The sequence below is a fragment of the Selaginella moellendorffii genome, unplaced genomic scaffold, assembly GCF_000143415.4.
Source record: "Selaginella moellendorffii unplaced genomic scaffold, v1.0 SELMOscaffold_13, whole genome shotgun sequence".
In the NCBI taxonomy this organism is placed as follows: domain Eukaryota; kingdom Viridiplantae; phylum Streptophyta; class Lycopodiopsida; order Selaginellales; family Selaginellaceae; genus Selaginella; species Selaginella moellendorffii.
This window is the reverse complement of record NW_003314274.1, coordinates 1868969-1889152: the sequence shown is the minus strand read 5'-3', so window position 1 is coordinate 1889152 and position 20184 is coordinate 1868969. Positions and strand designations below refer to the sequence as shown.

Below are 20184 nucleotides of genomic sequence, written 5' to 3'. Positions count from 1 at the left end.
CGTGAGAGAAAAGTTTAAGAACAGAAAATCACAACCGTTGGATTGAAAAATATTCTAAAATATACTTATGATCTTCATTTGACGTGTTTAACATCTAGGCCTATGCACGTTTTAGAGCTCTAGTTCTAGAATTCTCTTACTATTGCTCTATTCAGAGGAAAGGTCACCACTACTGGAAAGCTGTATTAAGGTCTTGGCTTTATTTCAATACTCCCTGATTGATTAATCGATAACTTTATCTGTGTACTATCCTCTATTCAGTACCATTCCAAACTAGTAAATTGATTTCTATTTATTCCTTAGTTTATCTAAAGTTTTTGACAGAAGCAATAGCATTTGTCAATGTCATACACCATCATGACACTACTACCAGGACCACAGAAGTACATGAGAACATACAGCCCACCTTCGGCAAGCACAATCCTGGGACTTGTAACCTGGACGTGCAATGGATTATACATTACACGCCTTCCACGTTAAGAGAATACCCTTTGTCCTCGATTGGCAACTCCCCTTTGGACAAGAAAAGGTAGACGATCCGAGACCCAGCCATGACGTGCCAGGCTTCACATCAGGCTCGTCAAGCATGACAAAGAGCTTGGTCAACGGGTTGACTTTGATGCGGGAATCATAGGAGACGAACTCAAGAGGTGTGACCGTAGCTATCATATTCTTCGCCCACTGGAAAGGGCTAATCCTGCGCCTTCATATGCTTAAGAATAATTGGCCTCGAATCCTATAAAGGCAATTATAGGATTGCCTTTAATTGCCTTTAAACAGGCTGTTTCTCTGGTGCCCTAGAACAGTTTGACCCTTTGTTGTTTGTAAGATCTAAATAGACGGCTGTGATGAGCGTAGAGATGTCTCACGGTTGCGATGATCGCCGCCAGAAAATTGTGCCGTTGGAGCTTTTGTATACATCCGCTGTGAAGAGCCCTAAAATCACTCTCGAAGCGACTCAAAGCAAGTGATTGTCCAGCGATCTCGGGAAGACGCAAAGCGATTCATCGGCCAGTGTTTCGATTGGTTTGATTGCGTGCATTCTTGTAGAGCTTAGATCTCTCCTCTCTCGTCGGTAGGGTTTGTTGTGTTCTGTTTTGCAGGAAAATGGCCGCCCTGATCAGCTCCAACGGCGGCAAAGATCCGGCTGCAACGCCCGCAAAGAAGCTGCCACAGATCGATCGATTCATTCCGGATCGCAGCGCCATGAATTTCGACGTCGCCAACATGCTTGTTCTTGGAAAGGAGAATTCGCAGCTCCAGCAGCAGCCGCTTCGATCCGACTGCTCCCAGGAAGAGTACAAGAAGCAACTGGCCGAGAATCTCTTGCGCGACGCCAATATTTTCCAGAAGAAGAGCCGGATCCTCGCCTTCAAGAGCAAGCCGCCGCCGCCACCAGAGGGGTTTGAGAGAGAATCGAGGCTGCTCTACTCCGAGAACACTGCTCCAGGCGCGTCCAAGCCCCGGAGGATGTTTAGACAGATCCCTCAGGTAAGCTTCCATCGATTTCTTTGTTCGATCGTTTCTTTTTTTCCGCTGATCCAATTACCCTTTCCAGGCTCCCGAGAGAACTCTCGATGCGCCAGAGATTCTAGACGACTATTATCTCAACCTTTTGGACTGGGGAACGAACAACATACTCGCTGTTGCTTTGGGACACACTGTCTATCTCTGGAACGCTACCACCGGTGGTATCGAAGAGCTCATGCAAGTAAGCGAGGATGATGGTCCCGTCACCAGCGTTTCCTGGGCGCCGGATGGCAAGCACATCTCGGTCGGGTTAAACAATGCGGACGTTCAACTCTGGGATGCGTTTTCTCTACGCCAGGTACTTTTCGTTGCTCGTTTCCTGTAGATCTTTGCCTTCTTTACTTGCGTGTGATTGATTCACGTATAGAGTGGAAGCATTTGTACTCACCAAACGGTTTGTTCATGCAGGTGAGATCTCTCAAGGCTCATACCGCCCGAGTTGGAAGTCTTGCTTGGAACGGACCCATCCTCAGCACCGGCGGTCGCGACAACGTCATCTTCAACCACGACGTGAGGATTCGCGAGCATGTCACTGGCAAGATGGCGGCACACCAGCAGGAGGTTTGCGGTCTTAAGTGGTCACCCTCCGGACAGCAGCTAGCGAGCGGTGGCAACGACAACCTTCTCTACGTCTGGGATGCCGCCGCGGCCGCCTCACGAGGAAACAGCACTTATCTCCACCGTCTCGACGAGCATCAGGCAGCGGTGAAAGCGCTGGCGTGGTGTCCCTTCCAGAGCAATCTCTTGGCTTCCGGAGGAGGTACCGCGGACCGGTGCATCAAGTTCTGGAACACGCACACTGGAGCTTGCATCCAAAGCGTGGACACGGCCTCTCAGGTGTGCGCATTGCAGTGGAGCAAGCACGAGAGGGAGCTTCTGAGCTCTCACGGCTTCAGCCAGAACCAGCTCATTCTCTGGAAGTACCCGTCGATGGTGAAGATGGCGGAGCTGACCGGGCACACCTCGAGGGTCCTGCATATGGCACAGGTCTGCTCCCTAGTTTTTCTTTCTTTCTTAGGAAAGTGCTTGAGACATACCTTTGTATTTGCAGAGTCCCGATGGTTATACTGTGGCATCGGCCGCTGGCGACGAGACTTTGCGCTTCTGGCAGGTGTTCGGGACACCCGACACAACAAAGGCAACAGCAGTCAGGACGAAAGCCTCATCCAGTGCGCTAAACAGCCGCTGCATTCGGTAACTCTTGATTGATTTCTTTTTTCTTTTTAGTTTTTGTGCATGCGGTCCATGCTCTGGCGCGGTAAGGCCCAGATCATGGGCCAAAATAAAGCGGCGCTGGCCGCCGGGTACTAACAGCCGTGTGCAAGTGTTTGCTTTGCAGGTTGAAGGAGTTCCACCCTCCCAGGCCCCCCCCACAATCACAGGTCCCAAGTTTTCGTTCAGAGCTCTTTTTTACTTTCTTTGAGTTTCATCCTGTTAAGATCTTGTCTTGCCTCTTGGCAGGGATGGCTATGGCAATTCTGGAAAAAGTGCTCGTCGATCCTGGTAGCTCGCTTTCGAAGAAGGAGATTCACGGGGAGAATTCTCACAGATACGCTCCCTCCAACAAAAGCTCAAGAAGGAAAGAAGGACGCGATCAAGGGCGAAGTGTTTAACACTCTGAGAAATACTCGCTTTGAAAAGAAAATAATTTGTTTTCTTTCATACATTTTGTCCTTTTCATTGAATTTCAAAGCACGTAAAACTTTCACTTTTTAATTTTTCGTTCGCCATGTCCATAGTGCTTGTATAGCTCATTGATGCCTGTTTTCCATCCGGCGCTATAAACATATGCTCTGGAGACGTCGAGGGATTAGTCACGAGCATTCTGTGGTTATCTCCGGTGAGCCAATTGAAGAGAAACTGTGCACAGCCAGTGAGCAATGGATATGCCTTGCTGCGAAGACACTCCTGAAGCAAATAGAGCCAAGCTAATAGTTCTACAAATCCAAGACGAAAATGAAAAGTTTAAAAATTGCAACCTTGTCCAGAGAGAATCAATAGTGCTCCCATAAATGGAAGCATTCCTGCTGCATCTTCAAACAAAGCTCTACCCATGGGAAAGAGAGCATAGATAGGATCACCACCAATTGGTGCTGTTTGCACCCATATATCTCAGTGACCGCACCAGGTTTACCCTCATTGTGGATGCTGCGTTCAAGGATACTGTCAACTTGAAGCAACTCTTCCAAGTAAGTGCCCTTCCTCTTCCTTTTCTTCTTCTTTTGGTTTTGGTTTGTTTGTTGCCAGTGCTGGCTGACTTGATGATTCTAATGCAAGATCCGTGTGTAGGTCGCTTGTTCTATAGAGCCAAGCTACAGCCCTTTGATTGGAGACGTGGTGAACTCTCTGATCGTGTTGGTGGTGCTTTGAGGGCGATTGATCCGGCAGGAGCCACTAGCGTGTAAAACACAGGATGCATGCGTCATTCAAATAACGAATGTTCTGAAATAAATTCAGGTTAGGGCTTCCGTCTTTCACAAGATCGTCACCGTCGATCAAACGCGATTCCAGCCGTCGATTTGTACCCGTTAGCGAGAAGCTGTGTCAAAAAATTGGCGAGCGATGGTGGCGTGCGAGTTTGGGGAGGACGACTGTGGTGAGCTCCTCAAGCTGTACAGGCGGGGCGAGAAGTTGGGATCTGGCAGCGAAGGGCAGGTCTATTTGTTGAGTGCTCGTCGTAGGGCTGGCAAGAAGTATGCGGGAAATTGATTGAATCGATGTGGAATGCCGAGAATGAAGCTCGGCTCATGTCCAAGCTTCACGTCTGCCCTATAGTCGTCGCCTTTGAGGATTTTGTGAGGGAGAGAGAGGCCGGGAGGTGCTATGGGACCATCATGGTGGAGCTTTGCAGCCCTAGTTTGGCAGAGTGATTGATCGAGGGTGGGGTAGTGACTGAGGAAGAAGCAGCCAAGACTATTAAATCACTAGCAGAGACACTCAAGTGGATGCACTCGAGAGGGGTTGTTGACCGCGATCTCAAGCCTCACAACATTTTTGAGAGGCTCAACGCCACTGCAGTGGATGAAGTGGTGATTGGAGATTTTGGCATGGCCACGGACAAGCAGTGGGATATGCAGCAGTATTGTGGAACAGCAAAGTACATGGCACCCGAGGTGGTAATGGTGAAGAGTAATGGAGCCCAAGGATGAGTGAATTACATGGTGGCCGTGGATGTGTGGGGGCTGGGAGTCGTTGCGTATGAGCTGCTGAGAGGGTATCAATCGAGAGTTGAACTTGATTTTCTAAGAGCCAGAGCATTCCCGAGTGGTTTTGCGTCTTGTGAAGCAGAGGATCTCATCCAGGGAATGCTAGCTGTGGAGCAGAGCAAGAGGGTGACTCTAGATGCCATGCTTGCACATCCTTGGATTGTTAAGCATTGTGGTAATGGGACAACGATGGCACACAGGAGGAGTCATTATGGAGTGAAGAGAAGATATTCTGGCATTGGTGGGGACTTTGATTGCGAAAAATATTCTCATGCTTTTTTATTTTACCATTTAATGGTTGATATGCAATAAAATTAATCTTGTATTTAAACATGCTTATAATTATAATAACTTTATTTGATCAATTGGATTAACAAGTAGAAATAACACTACTATTAAGCAAACCAACCGTTGCTACTTGCAACACATAGCAAATTATTAGTACAGTTTTTTAAATATGCTATGAATATTCTTTTTTAATAAATTAATATTCAAAAAAATTTCCTCATTATAACTATATATTAAATAATGTAATTACTACAACTATACTTTATATAGTAACTATAAACTATGATATAAATAGCACTTGCTTCCTATTAGTAAATACTATTTTGAATGTCATAGTTATAATACAAACTTCTCAAGACCATTTTTGGAACTGGAATTAGAGTATTTTAGAATTTCTTTTAGAAAACATGGAGCAAGAATCAAACTCAACAAGAAATTAGTGGAGGTAAAAATATTTAATATAAAACCTCCTTATATAGTATGTTGATGGTGAAAGTAAAAGGACTCAAAGGGAATAATTACCCTTGGAGTGACTTTACTACCTAGTCTTATTCGTGAAGTGCATCTTGATAAAGCCACATAAAGCTGGCTATGGGTGAAAATTGGATATGGTTAAATGTATTCTAACTTGCTCAAATGTTTGGCCTTGACACTGGCAATGCCCTAAACACATTAGAAATTGCCTTCTGGACATTTTTAAATGAATTTTCTATGTTTGAAGGTGTGATTGTGATTTGAGGGATACAATATCATGTACTTTTGAATTAACCTAATATAATTTCATAGTCTAGAACTGTTGGTAATGCATATTTAAGTATGAGATATGTACCATGACATAGTCCAGCCAATGCATATATATTCCTTAATAGAATATGGATAACACCTTGTTTAAGCAAGAGTTTATATGGTGGAAGACCAAAAAATAATGGAATTTAGGAATTCAACTGGAAAATCTTCTGAGTGTTTAGCATCAACAAAATCAACACTTTTATGAATATATATATCACTAAGTAAAGAAGAAACCATAGCATTATTAATGGGAATATTATTATTATTAAGTGGGGTAAGTATGACTCTATTAGACAATATAGAGGTTTAAAATATCCTATAAAGATGAGAAAAAAAAATCAACAATAAAGGACATTATTATTTATGTGTAAAGTAATATAATAGATTCTAAAAACAATGTTGATAAATATAGAAGTAGAAGTTTCATATGAGGTGTGAAAGTCATGTGTGATGTTTAACTATTATATAGTAAAGTGCTTGCAATACTTGTTTAGGCTATATTAATTACATTTTTGTTTAAAAGTTAAAATGTATATATAAGAGTGTTAAGGAGAAAGTTTTACCAGTATCAGTAGGACCATCAATGAAAATATATAGATTTTTCTTGGTTGGGTTGTTAATTGTGTTGAGGATATCATAATATAGAACTTGTTGTTCATTATTAAATTGAAGTAATTTTTTTAAACATAATGATTAAATTGTGTCAAATTAATATAACTATTTGTATCAAAATTTATAAAAGATAAAGAAAATAAATACGTTTGATTGGATTTTCCATATAGACTGAATTTGCTATTTATATCATATAAAGCATGTTCAAAATAAAGTAATGCATCTGTTAACACAAAATATTTAGAAAAATAGTTTTTTAAATTTTCCCATAAGGAATAAGGATATTTTAGACTATAAAAGACACATTAAAACACAAATAATTTTTTAATTATAATGGCATTTTGAAAGAGTAAGCATCTTTTAAATATTTTTCCTATTTTGTATCATCTACAAAAAGACCCATAATGAATGTATTAAATTGGAATGTTTTGAAATAAGTATTATAAATTATTTTAAATCATTAACAAAAGTAGCCCCTCTTCTGTGAAGCATTATAAAGCATAAATGATAAAGTTGAATATTAAATGGGGACACATAATACATTTGTGAGATAATATTTTGTCGATGTTTAATCTGCCAATGATGAGTGTGTTTATTATATGTATAATATAAAGGAATTCAGGATATGTATATTATCTTGCAATTGGATTATATATATTTAATTCAAACTATTTTGTCAACATAATACTATTTTGAGTAGCTCTTTAAAGTGAAATTTGCTCATTACCTTTGATAAAATAAATATTTTATATATTTTCTAGATAAATAAGAAAACAGATTATTAGTGTTGAACGGAGAAGCATTTTTAATTGAAAAAGTCTCCATATAGCTTTTGGAGCAGAAACATAATAAGTATTTGAAAACCTTGAAACTTCATCCCAATATAAACTATTATCATATTGTTGAGTTGCTGAATGAATTTCAATAATGACACAATCATACCATTTGGAAAAATATTGAGATAGATATTTAATACTTTTTATAGTTGTACATATCTTAATATTTATATAAGATTTATATTTTTACAAAGGTAATCCATATGACAACCATTTTTAAAAATTATATATCCATTGTCTGGTTTATAATAATTTAGATATGCATTAACAGAAAATATAGTTTCATAATTAAAGTTTTTTGGAAAACCTTTCAAGAATTATTAGGATAAAAGAGTCCATATGGTCCATGAATCAAATGCAATTTAACTATTTCAAAGAGTTAGAGTTTAAGGATCTAGTAATCCAGCCATGATATATTGATTAATTTTACCATGATGTCTAATTTTATTTTCATGGGCTAAAATTCCTAGAAAATGACAATATCAGAGACCTCCTTTTTGGAACTCAATTATATATATATATATATATATATATATATATATATATATATATATATATATAGACACACATACACTATACTATATATTTTCTAAATATATGTCTTTTTTGTTATGTCATTCAAAAATTCTTTAGTTTACCAAATTAGGACAGTCTTTTGGGCCCTCATTTGGATATAAATTTTCTATAATTTCTGGCCATTTATCATTGTAAGTGAAAGTAATAAAAATATCCAGTTTTGAGTAATGAACAACAATTGTCATTACATCTTGATAATTTTATTGCATTGCTCAGGTCCACCATCAAAATTTGAAGGTAGTATAACAATCTTACTAAGGTTCATATTTTCATTTGAAGCATGATTTGCACCATAATCCATAAGACCAGTATACATTTCTATTCATAATTGTTTTGGTGGGTATAATAAGAATATAAGTTATTACTCTCAACTTTAATATAGGCATTAACATTGTATTGTTGAGGAAGCTTACCAGCATGTAAGATTTGGTTGAAACCTAATTGCAATGTGTCTCTTTTAGATAAACAATATGTATAATATAGAAATAATGTACTTCAATGTTATCATATATTCAAAATATTTGCGTGCCATCCTTTATCACTAAAAGGAAATATCAAAGGATAAACATCAAGAGTTAAAATCTTTCTAGAAAGATTTGCCATAGGATATATATAAATTTCATGTCTATGTGGGGGTTTTCCATTGTCATTAACAAGAATAATAGCAACATAATTTTTTTACTGTATATTATAGAATCGATTATCAATTTTTTCATTACTTAATAACATATAAACACCACATAAAGGACAGCCTGTAACTACTACTTTATAAAGTTCTTTTCGTTCCATTTCATACATCATTCTATAAGTCTGTGCATATGGATTAATATGACTGAAGAGTATATCAAGATGTAATAATAAATCTCACTTACAATTTGTATTAAATGGGTTTTGATGCTTTATACTTGTGGCTCCTTGTATATCTGGTATATAATGTTGCCCATAAGATGGATTTTGATCACCAGAAAAGTGTGATGACATAATATTATGGTAAATCTATCCATGAATTCTAAAGTAGTAAAGACTGTTACCCCTTAAAGTGTCAATGTTAGTAGCTATTGATGCAAATGCAAGGGCACTATTGTAGTGTCTAATATTAGTTCTGAAATTAGAGTATTTGTTTTTCTTGTAAAGTGTAAGTAAGTTAGTGCAGTTGGGGTTCTAGTGAATCCAGTGGCTCTTCTTGTAGTTTAAGAAGGAGATGTAAGTTTTAAACAGCACAAAGTATCACTGAAGAAAGGGATTTTGTGGGGAGTGAGCAAGAAGATGATGGTGGCCTTGTAGTACCCCAAGTATGGCAAAGCCCATTAGACTTATCTCTGGAGGAAATAAGTTCTCTGTAGTGTGCTTCAGGTTGGCTGTGAACTGCGAGTTTGGCTCCTGGAGTGTTTGAGAATTCACACGAACTCAAAGCTGGAGACAATGAAGGATTTTATGAAGGTATGAACTTACAGCTGCAGCCAAAGAAGTAGCACTGCTTAGAAAAGAAATTGAATTGTAAAACTTTTCACCTTTTCACTTTTTAAGTTTTCGTTCAAGATTATACAAGAAAATAGATAATCTGTTTAAAACGAAAAGACTCAAGACTATAAATAATTAAAGATTGGAATAGATTCTTAACATGGAGAGATTTCAGATACTTATAATGATTGCAATAGTTCTAACATCTTCTTGGTGTCCCGTGACGCATTACTTACATGAAGAGCATGATCAACAAGACGACTATAACAACAGCTAACTACAACTTCCAGCCAGGAGGCACACAACAAATCCAAGAGTGTAGAGATCCAAACAAACAAAACGCTATCGCTCGGTGGCTCAATGTGGAGTTTCAAGAATGGGAAATCAAAGATCCAACTCCAAGCACAAGCTTCTTTGAAGAGAGCCTCCAGTGCTTTCAAGTTGTATCTTTCAATGGGTTCGCTTCCTTCAAAACCAGTGGATGGTACGGGTGGAGGTATTGGGTTTTCACTGGAAACTTCAAGCAATCTATAGATCATGTTATCTTGAGTTCTCTTAAATCGTACCTCTTAAAAACGCTTGATTTCCTGAAGAGATAATAGAAACTAGTTTCCAGTTTATTATCTGGACGCAAAACCAATCAAATTATTGGAAAGAATCAACTTAGCTCTCTTCACAAATGCTTGCTTCCGCCACGCCTAGAGGAGCCAGAGCCCGGGAAAAGTTTCATTATCCAGCCCAGTACACGATCAACAACCTGGGGAAATAGGGGAGGAAACAAAACAAAAAGAGAGACTTTAGAAGATGAACTTTGTGTGTGTAAAGCTCTCACCTCGTCTCCCTCGTCAATGTAATCCAGTTCCTCGTTACTTTGGTGAGAAGCTATAGGCGACACCAAAGGTGCAGAGCGAGCCATGCTTTGGGCCACTGCGAGCTCCAGTTGCTGCGTTTGGCTCTCTAATTTTTGCATCAACTCGGCGTTCTCAACCTGCAGCACCAGCACCGATTTTGATTAGACAGCAAGAAACAGTATCCACTAGTTACACCTTTAGTTGAGTGACCGCATTCGATTCATTCCTGAGTAATCTTAAGAGTGCCTCCTTTTCTTCTCCCAACTATTAAAAAGAAAAAGAAACCATGTTTTACCAGCGAGGAGAAATCTTTTTGGCGTACCTCTGTTACTAGAGCATTGATACTTTCTATAATTCCCAACTGGTCTTCAGGCAGTGAGGTTGGATACGCGAAGACGGACGGCTCTTGATCTGAATCCGATGCCTGAGGCTCGCGCTCTATAACTGCAAAAAGAAACAATCGGAGACAATATACTAGCCAAATCTTGCAGAAATAATTACCGAGATCGTCGGTTGAGGTTGAAGCGTCTTCTGTGGATGCTGACTTGATAGGATACGTTTTATCTGCCGCTTCACGAATGCGAGACAGCAGGAGCTTCTTTTCTGAAATATAGCCAGTCAGCCATCACACAAGTAACACGTGATCGAGACAAACCTTCCTGCAATGCGTCATTCAAAGAAATGGCATTAAGGCGATCCTTTTCTATTGATAGAATCTGCCTTCTGCAAAAATTAGAGTATTTTGATCAAAACAAAGGAACTGAAATGCAATTGCAAAGCTGACCTGCATGATTCAACTTCCGCACGTAAAGACTGGACTTCTTTTTGCGACTTTAGCTCTTGCGATCGAGTTTTCAAAATCTGTACAACAAGATGACTGACGATCAGAATCCAAATGAAACATGTAAACGAGCTGACCTTCTCTTCAAGGCCAACAATCTCTGCAGCGAAACCTCGAGAACGTTCAATTGCTGAGGTGCTCTCCTGAACTGCTCTGTCCCTCTCCGCCTTTAGATTTTTAAGCACGGCCTGCAACAATAACACAGGGTGTGTAACTTTGCTCACATGTGTTCGGTGCATGCATACCTCTTGCGAGCGAAACTCTTGCTGAAATCTTGCAAGTTCATCTTTCAATTCGTTTACTTTGGCACCCTGCAAAGCACTGAACCGACACTATTATCACACTGGATAGCAAACAGCTGATCTCGATGCAGCAAGATAAAATCAAGAATAGCTGTTTGAGGATGATTGAAACAACCTGCTGATTATAATCCTCCGTGAGAGCAGAGTTGGCTTGAGTCAGTGTCTCCACCAACGCCTTAGCCTTGTCTAGACCGCGTAGCAAAGAAAACTTCTCCTGCGTCAAGTCCTCAATGTGCTGTAAAAAAAATGCATTTCAGTCAATAGCAATCGCGGAAGAACCATATCTCTTACCTGTTCCAATGCAGCGAAGTCATCTTTGCGGGAGGAACTCAAAGGTGTCTCATCATTCGCAAAAGGCGCTAGTGGTCTCTGTGCCTCGTACCGTGGCTCGTCTATGTGATGTCTTGTCACTGGCGTGGACTTGACAGCCGCATCACCATTCGTTACTTCGGGCACAGCAGCACGAAGAGGTCGAAAGAGAGAGTCCGAGGAGTGCGAACGAGGTGGCTTTTGTTTCGCAGCGGCAAAATTTGACGACGGTTGGAATAGAGTTGCTGGCCGTTGTTCACTCCCGGCAATGTTCGTTCCCGGCTTTTCCTTTCCCAAGTGGTCACCGGAAAAAGTTTTCTTATACCTCGAGTCTTCTTCACCCTCCAGTGGAAGAGCAATGGTGGAGTGTGGGAGAGGATCGGTCGTTGGGTGTGGAAGTTGGTCGATGGTGGCGTGTCGAGCATCCACGATCGAGTGTACAAGGTCAGTGGAGTGGAAGTTGGAATTCCCAAAGGTGGTGGCATAGCTCGGTGGGTCGGAGTTCTCAGCTGGAGGTGGCTCGAATTGATCTGGAGGAAGAACGCTCGGAAAATCCGTTTGGACGCTCGGAAAAATCTGAGAGTGTTGATCCTGGCCAGCCGCCGGTGGAAAAGCCGCGGTGTAGATATCCCCATTTGAATCGACCGGTTCTAGAGCTTCGAAAGTGGAAGGCTGTTCTTCAGAAGCTTGCTTGGTAGCTTTCTCACGCTTGTTCTTCTTGAATTGCTCAAGCTGAGAGAAGAAACAAAGATCAAAACTTCCGCAAGAAATTTGGAGGAATCACTCACCCGGCGCCTCCCGGCGGCGTGCAAATCTTGCTTTTTGTTAGATCTTGCCGACATCGCGGAAGCTCTGGCAGGGGCGTCTTGAAGCGCGATCGCCATAGAGGGCATCACGGCAGCCATTCCAACGCTCGCGGCCGTGATTCCATGGCTCACTTCAACCTGGTGCGAAGGATTACGACGCTGGCATTCCACTGGATCGTCGAATTCCTGCTCTCCGCCATGATTTCCTACCCTAAAGCGTCAGATCGAGCGAACGCAGCGCTGGATCAGCGCCCTAGCCCCGCCCCCGGCGCCGCCGAGCGTGATCTGTTACCTGGATCGCTGCCCGGCCATATGATCCTTGGGAAATGGAGCTCCTTTTCTTCCAGTCGTGTGTTTCTTCTACTGGCCGCTTGCCCGTCAAAATGCAAAGGCCAGCCGTCAACCAAACCCGTCAGCGTCCAACGGCTAGGATCTGCCTGCTATGTCATTGCGTTTTTCTCAGCCGTCGATCCTGTCCGGCCGAAATGCCTTCGTGTGTTCGATTCGAGTTCTATACTTTATTGTAAGCCCTAAAACTATTTACCATTTCTCCAATGAAGCGAGGGCTGCTCGTGGCGGGATTCTTCTCGCTGCTCGTCTTGATCGCTTCGCTGCGATCGCTTCCGAGATCCAGGATGTAAGTGAAATGCGCATTCTTCGTGAGGGAGAAATCTTTTGATCTCTTGCTTGTCAGCGGAGTGTCCTACAATCAGATCTGGTGGAGTGATCCGAGAGCTAGGCGTGATTTCGAACAATGCTCGTGGTGGAATGATCGGCAGCATGGTAGGATTGTGAGATTGTGCAAGTTTGGTTGAATGGATGGATTTTTCTTGCAGCTCTTCCCGGTGTGAGCAATGGCTACATTATTGTGGATTGCAATGGGGGCCTCAATCAAATGCGAAGGGATGTAAGTGTCACAGTTTCAATGCGTGTTGAGAGCTCACGAGTTTCGTGCAGTTTTGTGATGGTGTTGGAGTTGCGCGTCTTCTAAACGCGACACTGCTGCTACCTCAATTTGAAGGAACTCCGTATTGGAACGATTCAAGGTGTGTATGCTACTCAAAGCAACGAAGACTCATAGTTTTTCTAGAGTTTCTCTCTTTCAGACAATCAATCTCTGACTGTGTGATGGTTTAGTGGCTTTTCAGACATTTTCGATGCGGATTTTTTTATCGAAACTATGAAGGGTTACGTTCGCTTTGTAAAGGAGCTTCCTCCCTCTTACGCTTCCAAGAAACCGGTGCTGATCGACTGCCAGAAAAAGAAGCTCTTTGATTACGTTGAGGCTGTTTTGCCCGTGTTACTCAAAGAGAAAGTAGTAATCATTCGACCCGCGGCAAGCCAAAGATCGGACAGGTGAGTGGTTTTCTCTTTTATTTCTTCTCGAGAGGCTTCAACTGCTTCCCGTATATGCATGCAGGTATCCACTATGGGCCAAAGCGTCACGGTGTCAAGCTTGCTATAAAGCTCTCCGTCTCGTGCAGCGTCTTGAGAACACAGCTCAAACGGTCTTGGACGCGATTCCCCGTCCGTTTCTAGCACTCCATTTGAGATTTGAGCCGGACATGATCGCGTACAGCAGGTGCACGTATTCCAACCTCTCGAAGGCCTCGCTAGACGCCATCGAAGCCGCTCGCGACAACAAAGCACCTTTCACCGGCAGCCTCGCGGAATCGTGGAGAAACAGGGGAAAGTGTCCGCTTACTCCCGGAGAAGCTGCGTTCGTCCTCCAGGCACTCAGGGTTCCCACCACCATGCCAATCTATCTCGCCTCCGGCTCCGGCCTCCTCGAGGAGACGGCCTTTTACAGAGTATACCCCAACATATATCGGAAGCTCGCCATCCTCGGCCCCGACGCCCTGAAAGGCTTGCACGGCAACAGCAAAGCGGCAGTGGACTACTACGTAGCCGTCCACAGCGACATTTACGTGGCTACTTACTTCGGAAACATGGACAAGATGGTGGTGGCAATGCGAGCAATGCACGGCAGTGGCAAGACGCTGGTACTCAACAGGCAAGCTTTCGCAACCTCAGTATCGTCGGGACTTAGCGGTGCCGAGCTCGCTCAGCGAATGTGGGAAGTTCACAGCTCAAGCCTCTTCACCGGGAGAAATCTACCGTTACCGGATTGCTTCTGCCGTAGTACGGGAAGGACAAGAACAAAGAACAGCGACTAGCTAATCATCGGCAAGGAGAAGTCTGGCCACTCTCTTCGCAGCGAAAGATCATCTGGTACAGTGGGCGGCGAAGTTTTTGGCGACACAAAGTAAAGGAGGAAAAGGACGAGATTCTTTTGAGTGGCAACAGCACTATCAGCGCGGGCAAATGCATCGGCGAGCACAACTTTAGACGAGTCGGCTTTCCGCAGTGACGATCTCTTCGTGTTTGAGGATGGCGACAGCAAAACCGTCTAGAGCTTTGGCGCTGCGAGCGAAGGAAATGAAAAGATGGTCCTCGAGCTCGTGGACGGCATCGGGCCGTCGAGCTCCGGGGGATCCGACGGTGGGCTGGCCGGCTACGTGGTCTCTCTATACGTGCGTGGTTTAGATTGGCCGCGCGACGTGGCCGGTTCTGTGATCTTCACCGTCTCGGCCGGTGCCGGCCGGTTGCTGCCGCGTGGGTGAGTTCGACGCAGTCGCGGGTGACCGGGTGGAACCGGGGCCGCCGGTGAAAGACAGCTTATAGTCACGTGAAATATCTTTCTCTCTTGGCGGAGAAGCTGAAAGCGGTCCAAGAGCTTTCGGTGTCCGGATCGAGCTAGTGCTTGGGGGAGGCGGTGAATTTTGGTTCCATCGCAATGCGGTGACTCGGGGGTGTGAGGAGTATCTATTCAGTCATGCGATCGGCGTCCGCGGTGAAGAGGCCGGTTGCGAGTTTCAATCCCGGCAGGGTGGAGAATTTGTCGCGGAAGAAAGGCTCGATTGGCGGTGAAGCAGCGGAGAATGCCGAGGTCGTGGATGATTTGAGCAGCCTCAAAGGTGAGTAGAAGTTTAGATTTTTTTATTCGTTTCTTGATCCTGATGAGAGCTCTTCTTCCGTGTTTTGGTTTCTTCAGCTGAGTGTGATATCGAGTCTGTTGGATACGAGAGCCAGGCGGCGGCCAGCATTGCGAATTTCGGCTGCAAGTCGTTTGCAGGGGCTTGGAAGCCCGTCATCGACGGAAAAATCCAACCTTTGGAGCCACCAAACAGCGCCACCAACAGCATCACCTGGAATTGGACGAGCGAGTCCAACAGGACGAATTCGTCATCGAGGCATGGATCAGACAGGCCCTCTGTTTCGAACATCTCCGGCTCATCGGATATGAAGAAAGACGGTGCGTGACTGTTGGTCTTTCGTTTTCTTTCTCCTGTTGCTCGCTTGTTTACTCGCGATCGATTGAATATTGCAGACGAAGGCAACGATAGCGACTCGGACATCAGACGAGTGCCCGAGCTGCCAGAGAAGAGCAGCAAAGGTCGCTCTCAGAAGCTTGTCGGTGGAAGCTCGTCGTCGAGAAGGCGATCCGGAGGCTCTTCCAATGACAAGGAAGGCAAGCGACTAAAGAGGTAATTTTCCTTTTTAGAAGTTCCAGAAATGTCCATATTAAGAAAAATATCTCTTTTTTTTTTTCTTTTTTTTCTGGTGGTTTGAACAGGTTGCTGAGGAATCGCGTGTCGGCACAACAGGCCCGAGAGCGCAAAAAGGCTTACTTGGTCGAGCTGGAGCAAAAGGCCAAGGATCTGGAAACTAGAAACGCTGAGCTGGAGGAGAAAAACGCGACGCTTCAAAGAGAAAACTACATGCTCCGACAGGTACGCTACGCAATCTCTTCTTCTTCTTCGGATGCCAATGTTTTTGCATGACTAGATTTCTTGTCGACAATAGATACGTATTGACGTGTAATTCTTTTCTCCAGATTGTCAAGAACACTACCATCCGGGGCGGTGGCGATTGATAATCCAAATCTTCCAAGACGAAAGAAACAGGAGTAAACAAGATCTTTGGCCATTTTACAACATACATTGGCTATATAACAAGAGAAGTTATGGTGTTACAACAAAAATAATTTAGCTATGACTAAGATAGGAGGAAGAAGATCGCTCACTATGCACTGAGCAGCTGGACGAGGCTGGCGGCCTTTCGCGCCGCGCGGCACTCCCCATTCAGTCCGCGCGCCATCTCCCCCGCCACCGCGGCGGCCCCGGCGTCGCGCGCAATGGCCGTCCACGTAGCGTCCTCGCAGCACACGGCATACAGCACGGCGGCGCAGCTCTCCCGCGCCCTCAGTGGTACCGCCGAGTCACCAGCGGCGCCTATCACCCTCACCAACGCGGGCACCACGCCCCGCCGGAGCCTCATCTCCGCCCTCCCTTCCGGACACGTGGCAAGCACGTCGAGCAGCGCCAGCACGGCCTCGCCCTCGGGCGGTGCCGCAAGGTGTGCCGCGCAGTACCGCGCGTCGCTCTCGACTGCCGTCAGCAGCACGGACACGACGCCGGCGGATACCGCGCGGCGCCGGTTGTCGGGCAGCATGCACAGGCTGTAGAGCGCGATGGCCGCGTCCTTCTTACCGCGCGGACTGCCCGAGCTAAGCAGCCGGACCAGGCCCGGCATTGCGCCCGGGTGCCGCCCAATGATAGCCTTGTTCACGTCCACCATGGCGAGGCTGGTGATTGCGAGCGCGGCGCTGGCCCTGGTGTCGATGGATGCCTGGTGGTGGTGGCGCGAGAGGATGTGGAGGATGGCGTCCACCGCGCCCTCGGCGACGAGGCCGACCTTGTTCTCGTCGTCGGCGCAGAGATTGAGGAGCGCCACCACCGCGTTCTCCTCAATCTCGTTCTGGAGGTCGGGAAAGGCTGGCCGGGATTTGCCGAGGAGGAGGTCGAGGAGCTTGGCGACGCCGCCGGCCTCGCAGATCATCGCGCGCTGGGTCCTGCTCTCCTTGGCCAGAATCCGGAGCTCGCGGACCGAGTCCCGGATCAAGGACGCGGGATTGGCGGCCAGGATCCCCCTGACCAGCGCCTCCACGGCCTCCTTCCTTGCGCGATTGGAGGAGGAATCGCTGCTGCAAATGCTGCTCTTCTTGCTCTTGCTACCGCCGCCACCCCCGCCGCCGCCACTGGCGAGCTCCACCGAATTCGCCGCCGCCCAGCTCTGGATCAAGCTCCGCAGCGCGTAGTTGGGAATGAGGCGTGTGTCGTCGTGGAGCTCCTGCTTCGTCTTGGGGCACGTCGTGTGGCCGGAGTCGAGCCATCGCTGGATCGACTGCCGATCATACGTCTGCCCCGTCCACAAGATCACCGGCTCGGCCATCACCTCCAGCGATATCGGGCACCGAAAATCCTCCGGAGGAGCTGGAATCCCCTGACTGCTCGTCTCCATCGCCAGGAACTCGACCTGCGATTCCCTGGCCCTCACTCGCGCCTGCATTCCACGGATTCAACCAAGATCCATCGAAAATCCCCGCTACTCACGAAATCTCGCCGCGGCGATGGCGCATCGCCAGCTCGTCGTCCTCCTCGTCACTCGACGAACAGCCTCTCCTTCCAGGAAGAGCGCCATCGTATAGGGTAGTCTTCTCTCGCGGTATATCTCACGCGAATATTCGCCGCCACTGACGTGTCCACTAGCCGTACACTGTACCGCAGCGCGTGGAGGGGTGCGGAAGCTCGATGTGGGCCGTCGGATCACACACGTGAATCTTACGCTCCACATTCAAACCAAACTGGCGTTTGTATGTACACAAAAGCTCCAAATCAAACCATAGAAAAAACTCGTTTTTTTTCGCCTTCGTTTCCGTTCTTCTTTCGCGTTCGAGCGCACCAAACTCTAATGCCTGTAAGTCTTCACAATCTGCTCGATCCGACGCCGACACAATGGGCAATTTTGCAGCTGAGCGGAGCAGGATATGCAACAACACATGTGACCGCATCTGCGAACAATCCAGGACACGCGAATCAGTCACAAGTTCTTCCAAGAAAACTTCACTTTCCCCCGTTTGAGAGAAGAGAAAGCAAAAAAAAAAAAAAAAGATCTTTAGGTGCGACAGAACTTACGGGACAAAGACAGCGTTGTATTCTTGCTCCAGACAAATCACGCATAGGTCGGGTAGGCGCCCGTCTCGTTTTGTTGCGGTTTCCACCTTGGCAAACTCGCCAACTTCTGATAACAGACAAGAAAGCAAACGAATCAGTGCAAAGAAAAAGAAAAAAACAAAATAGAGGACGGGCTTTGCCTTCGTGCTCTTTCCGTTCACGCCTTCGTGCAGCAGCTTCCATTACTCTGGCAAGAAACTAATTTTGTTAGTCCGGCAAGCGAGAAAGGTTGTGAGTTTAGAGGAATACCTTCTGTTCAAGGCCGCTCTTCTCCGCTTCTCCATGACATATCTGATGGTATGTGAGGCCACAAGGAAAACACCGAATAAAGTGAAGCCCAAAGACATGTACTTGTACCATCTGCAAAACACATCTGTAAATCTCATACATTGCCAAACGATGGCACACACTCACCTTGACCACTTTCCCAGATTCGCGATCAGCTGATCGATGCTTTTTGGAGTAACGTAAAATGGTCCTTTATGTGGCCTCTGGATTCTCAGCGTTCCTTGATCGTCTTTGATTGCCTAAAAGTTGTATTGAAGAAAACCATTAAGGCTACCATGAGTACTTACTTCTCCAACAACTGTAAGAGCAGTTCCAGTCGGTAGAACCCTCTCCACACGCTTCACTCCGAGCATCTGACAGAGCGTAGCAAGTGAAAAAAACAATCGGGAAAGAAAATCGAAAAGCACGAGGCACCTTGAGACCTTGCAGATAATCCAAAGTTCCCCGAACGAGGGACCGACCGGACTCTTCAAAAACCTCACTAGCGATCGTGAGTTCCAGGCCAGCAGCTCCCCGTGCTCCAACAATGAAGACTCGGCCACTGGCATCCTCCTGCAATTAAAACGTGAGACGCTCGACAAGGTGTAACCTGCAGGAAAAATAGTTTAAGACAAGGAAAAAAACACTCACCAAGAACCAAGGAACCTCCTTGTTGTTTGAAAGCATGAGAGCCGAGTCTTGAATCCAGGAGCCGGTGTCATTGTGCTTCAAAAAATGCTGCTCTGCCTAATGCAACGACGCACTCTCAATGCTTCTGAACCGATCCACGGGAAAGTAAAAGAATTAAATCGGAGCACCCACCGTTTCTTCCAAAATGACACACCTCAAGCTGCTATGGTCGCAGCCGATCGGCGTCTCCGAGCCAACACGACCCGCGACAGTGACGACCAGCGGCACAGCTTTGCAAGCCGAGTCGAGCAAATGTGCTGCCAAAACAACCAAATTTTCCATAAGCAAAGAAAGTGTCGTGACGAAATCCAGACTACAGACCTAAGTCTTTCAATTGATCGACCCTTCTGACCGCTTTCAGCGTGGCAGCGTCTCTGTAAGGAGAACAAAAAATGGAAACCTATGAATCGCGAATCGATCGATGAGAAGAAAGATCGAAGGTACCTGCCGCTGTTGCGGCTGAGAAAATAGAGCGCCACACCGCTCAGGCACATTGTGATGCCGCCCCATGGTAGCATGCTCCGCTACTCACCAATCTTTGCCCTGGGAATGTAGCCACGCCCTCATAATCTTCGCTCGATCCCTCGATTGGATTGCTCGATTCCTCGGACCTAGCGATTGGATCGATCGCGCCGTGCGGAGAATCGGTAGAGAAAGAATGCGGCGACCGCCGCAAGACGCACAGGTCGAACAAACAAAAGAGTGCGGCACAAAGAGAGCCCTAAAACGTCCGTACCTATAAG

At 45.5% G+C, this 20184-nt stretch overlaps 7 protein-coding genes across 8 annotated transcripts; 4 read left to right on the top strand and 3 right to left on the bottom strand.

The window, feature by feature from the left end:
- Positions 1 to 959: 959 nt before the first annotated feature.
- On the top strand, positions 960 to 3246 carry LOC9646241 (cell division cycle 20.2, cofactor of APC complex). The gene is made up of 4 exons (XM_002970021.2): positions 960 to 1491; positions 1559 to 1828; positions 1939 to 2517; positions 2582 to 3246. The coding sequence occupies exons 1-4, from the start codon at positions 1108 to 1110 to the stop codon at positions 2726 to 2728; spliced, it is 1380 nt and encodes a 459-aa protein (XP_002970067.2). The 5' UTR covers positions 960 to 1107; the 3' UTR covers positions 2729 to 3246.
- An 846-nt stretch (positions 3247 to 4092) lies between these two features.
- LOC9645562 (calcium/calmodulin-dependent protein kinase type 1) lies at positions 4093 to 4679 on the top strand. Its single transcript, XM_024674648.1, has 2 exons — positions 4093 to 4216; positions 4420 to 4679. The coding sequence occupies exons 1-2, from the start codon at positions 4093 to 4095 to the stop codon at positions 4677 to 4679; spliced, it is 384 nt and encodes a 127-aa protein (XP_024530416.1).
- A 5202-nt stretch (positions 4680 to 9881) lies between these two features.
- Positions 9882 to 12789, bottom strand: LOC9646240 (protein BLISTER). Its single transcript, XM_002969760.2, has 12 exons — positions 12390 to 12789; positions 11584 to 12333; positions 11408 to 11527; positions 11236 to 11301; positions 11068 to 11178; positions 10934 to 11010; positions 10805 to 10872; positions 10651 to 10752; positions 10472 to 10593; positions 10345 to 10413; positions 10131 to 10286; positions 9882 to 10055 (listed from the first exon to the last, which is right to left on the bottom strand). Exons 1-12 carry the CDS (start codon positions 12504 to 12506, stop codon positions 9972 to 9974), a joined length of 1842 nt encoding a protein of 613 aa, XP_002969806.1. The 5' UTR covers positions 12507 to 12789; the 3' UTR covers positions 9882 to 9971.
- Positions 12790 to 12961: 172 nt separating this feature from the next.
- LOC9646239 (O-fucosyltransferase 13) lies at positions 12962 to 14986 on the top strand. The gene is made up of 6 exons (XM_002970019.2): positions 12962 to 13044; positions 13102 to 13190; positions 13244 to 13314; positions 13365 to 13453; positions 13545 to 13763; positions 13828 to 14986. The coding sequence occupies exons 1-6, from the start codon at positions 12962 to 12964 to the stop codon at positions 14582 to 14584; spliced, it is 1308 nt and encodes a 435-aa protein (XP_002970065.2). The 3' UTR covers positions 14585 to 14986.
- Positions 14987 to 15085: 99 nt separating this feature from the next.
- On the top strand, positions 15086 to 16463 carry LOC9645561 (transcription factor HY5). Its single transcript, XM_002970018.2, has 5 exons — positions 15086 to 15385; positions 15463 to 15723; positions 15799 to 15955; positions 16045 to 16201; positions 16306 to 16463. The coding sequence occupies exons 1-5, from the start codon at positions 15244 to 15246 to the stop codon at positions 16342 to 16344; spliced, it is 756 nt and encodes a 251-aa protein (XP_002970064.1). The 5' UTR covers positions 15086 to 15243; the 3' UTR covers positions 16345 to 16463.
- On the bottom strand, positions 16371 to 18006 carry LOC9645559 (U-box domain-containing protein 8). Of its 2 annotated transcripts, XM_024674742.1 has the most exons (2): positions 17864 to 18006; positions 16371 to 17813 (listed from the first exon to the last, which is right to left on the bottom strand). In XM_024674742.1, the coding sequence occupies exon 2, from the start codon at positions 17769 to 17771 to the stop codon at positions 16494 to 16496; it is 1278 nt and encodes a 425-aa protein (XP_024530510.1). In that variant the 5' UTR covers positions 17772 to 17813; positions 17864 to 18006; the 3' UTR covers positions 16371 to 16493. The 2 variants fall into 2 exon arrangements, with proteins under 2 accessions (XP_024530510.1, XP_024530509.1); XM_024674741.1 differs by having other exon boundaries at positions 16371 to 18006.
- A 70-nt stretch (positions 18007 to 18076) lies between these two features.
- Positions 18077 to 20162, bottom strand: LOC9646238 (E3 ubiquitin-protein ligase SP1). Its single transcript, XM_024674745.1, has 11 exons — positions 19886 to 20162; positions 19763 to 19815; positions 19574 to 19698; positions 19403 to 19498; positions 19187 to 19324; positions 19060 to 19125; positions 18899 to 19011; positions 18734 to 18844; positions 18625 to 18671; positions 18446 to 18551; positions 18077 to 18321 (listed from the first exon to the last, which is right to left on the bottom strand). Exons 1-11 carry the CDS (start codon positions 19957 to 19959, stop codon positions 18219 to 18221), a joined length of 1032 nt encoding a protein of 343 aa, XP_024530513.1. The 5' UTR covers positions 19960 to 20162; the 3' UTR covers positions 18077 to 18218.
- Between the last annotated feature and the right edge of the window lie 22 nt (positions 20163 to 20184).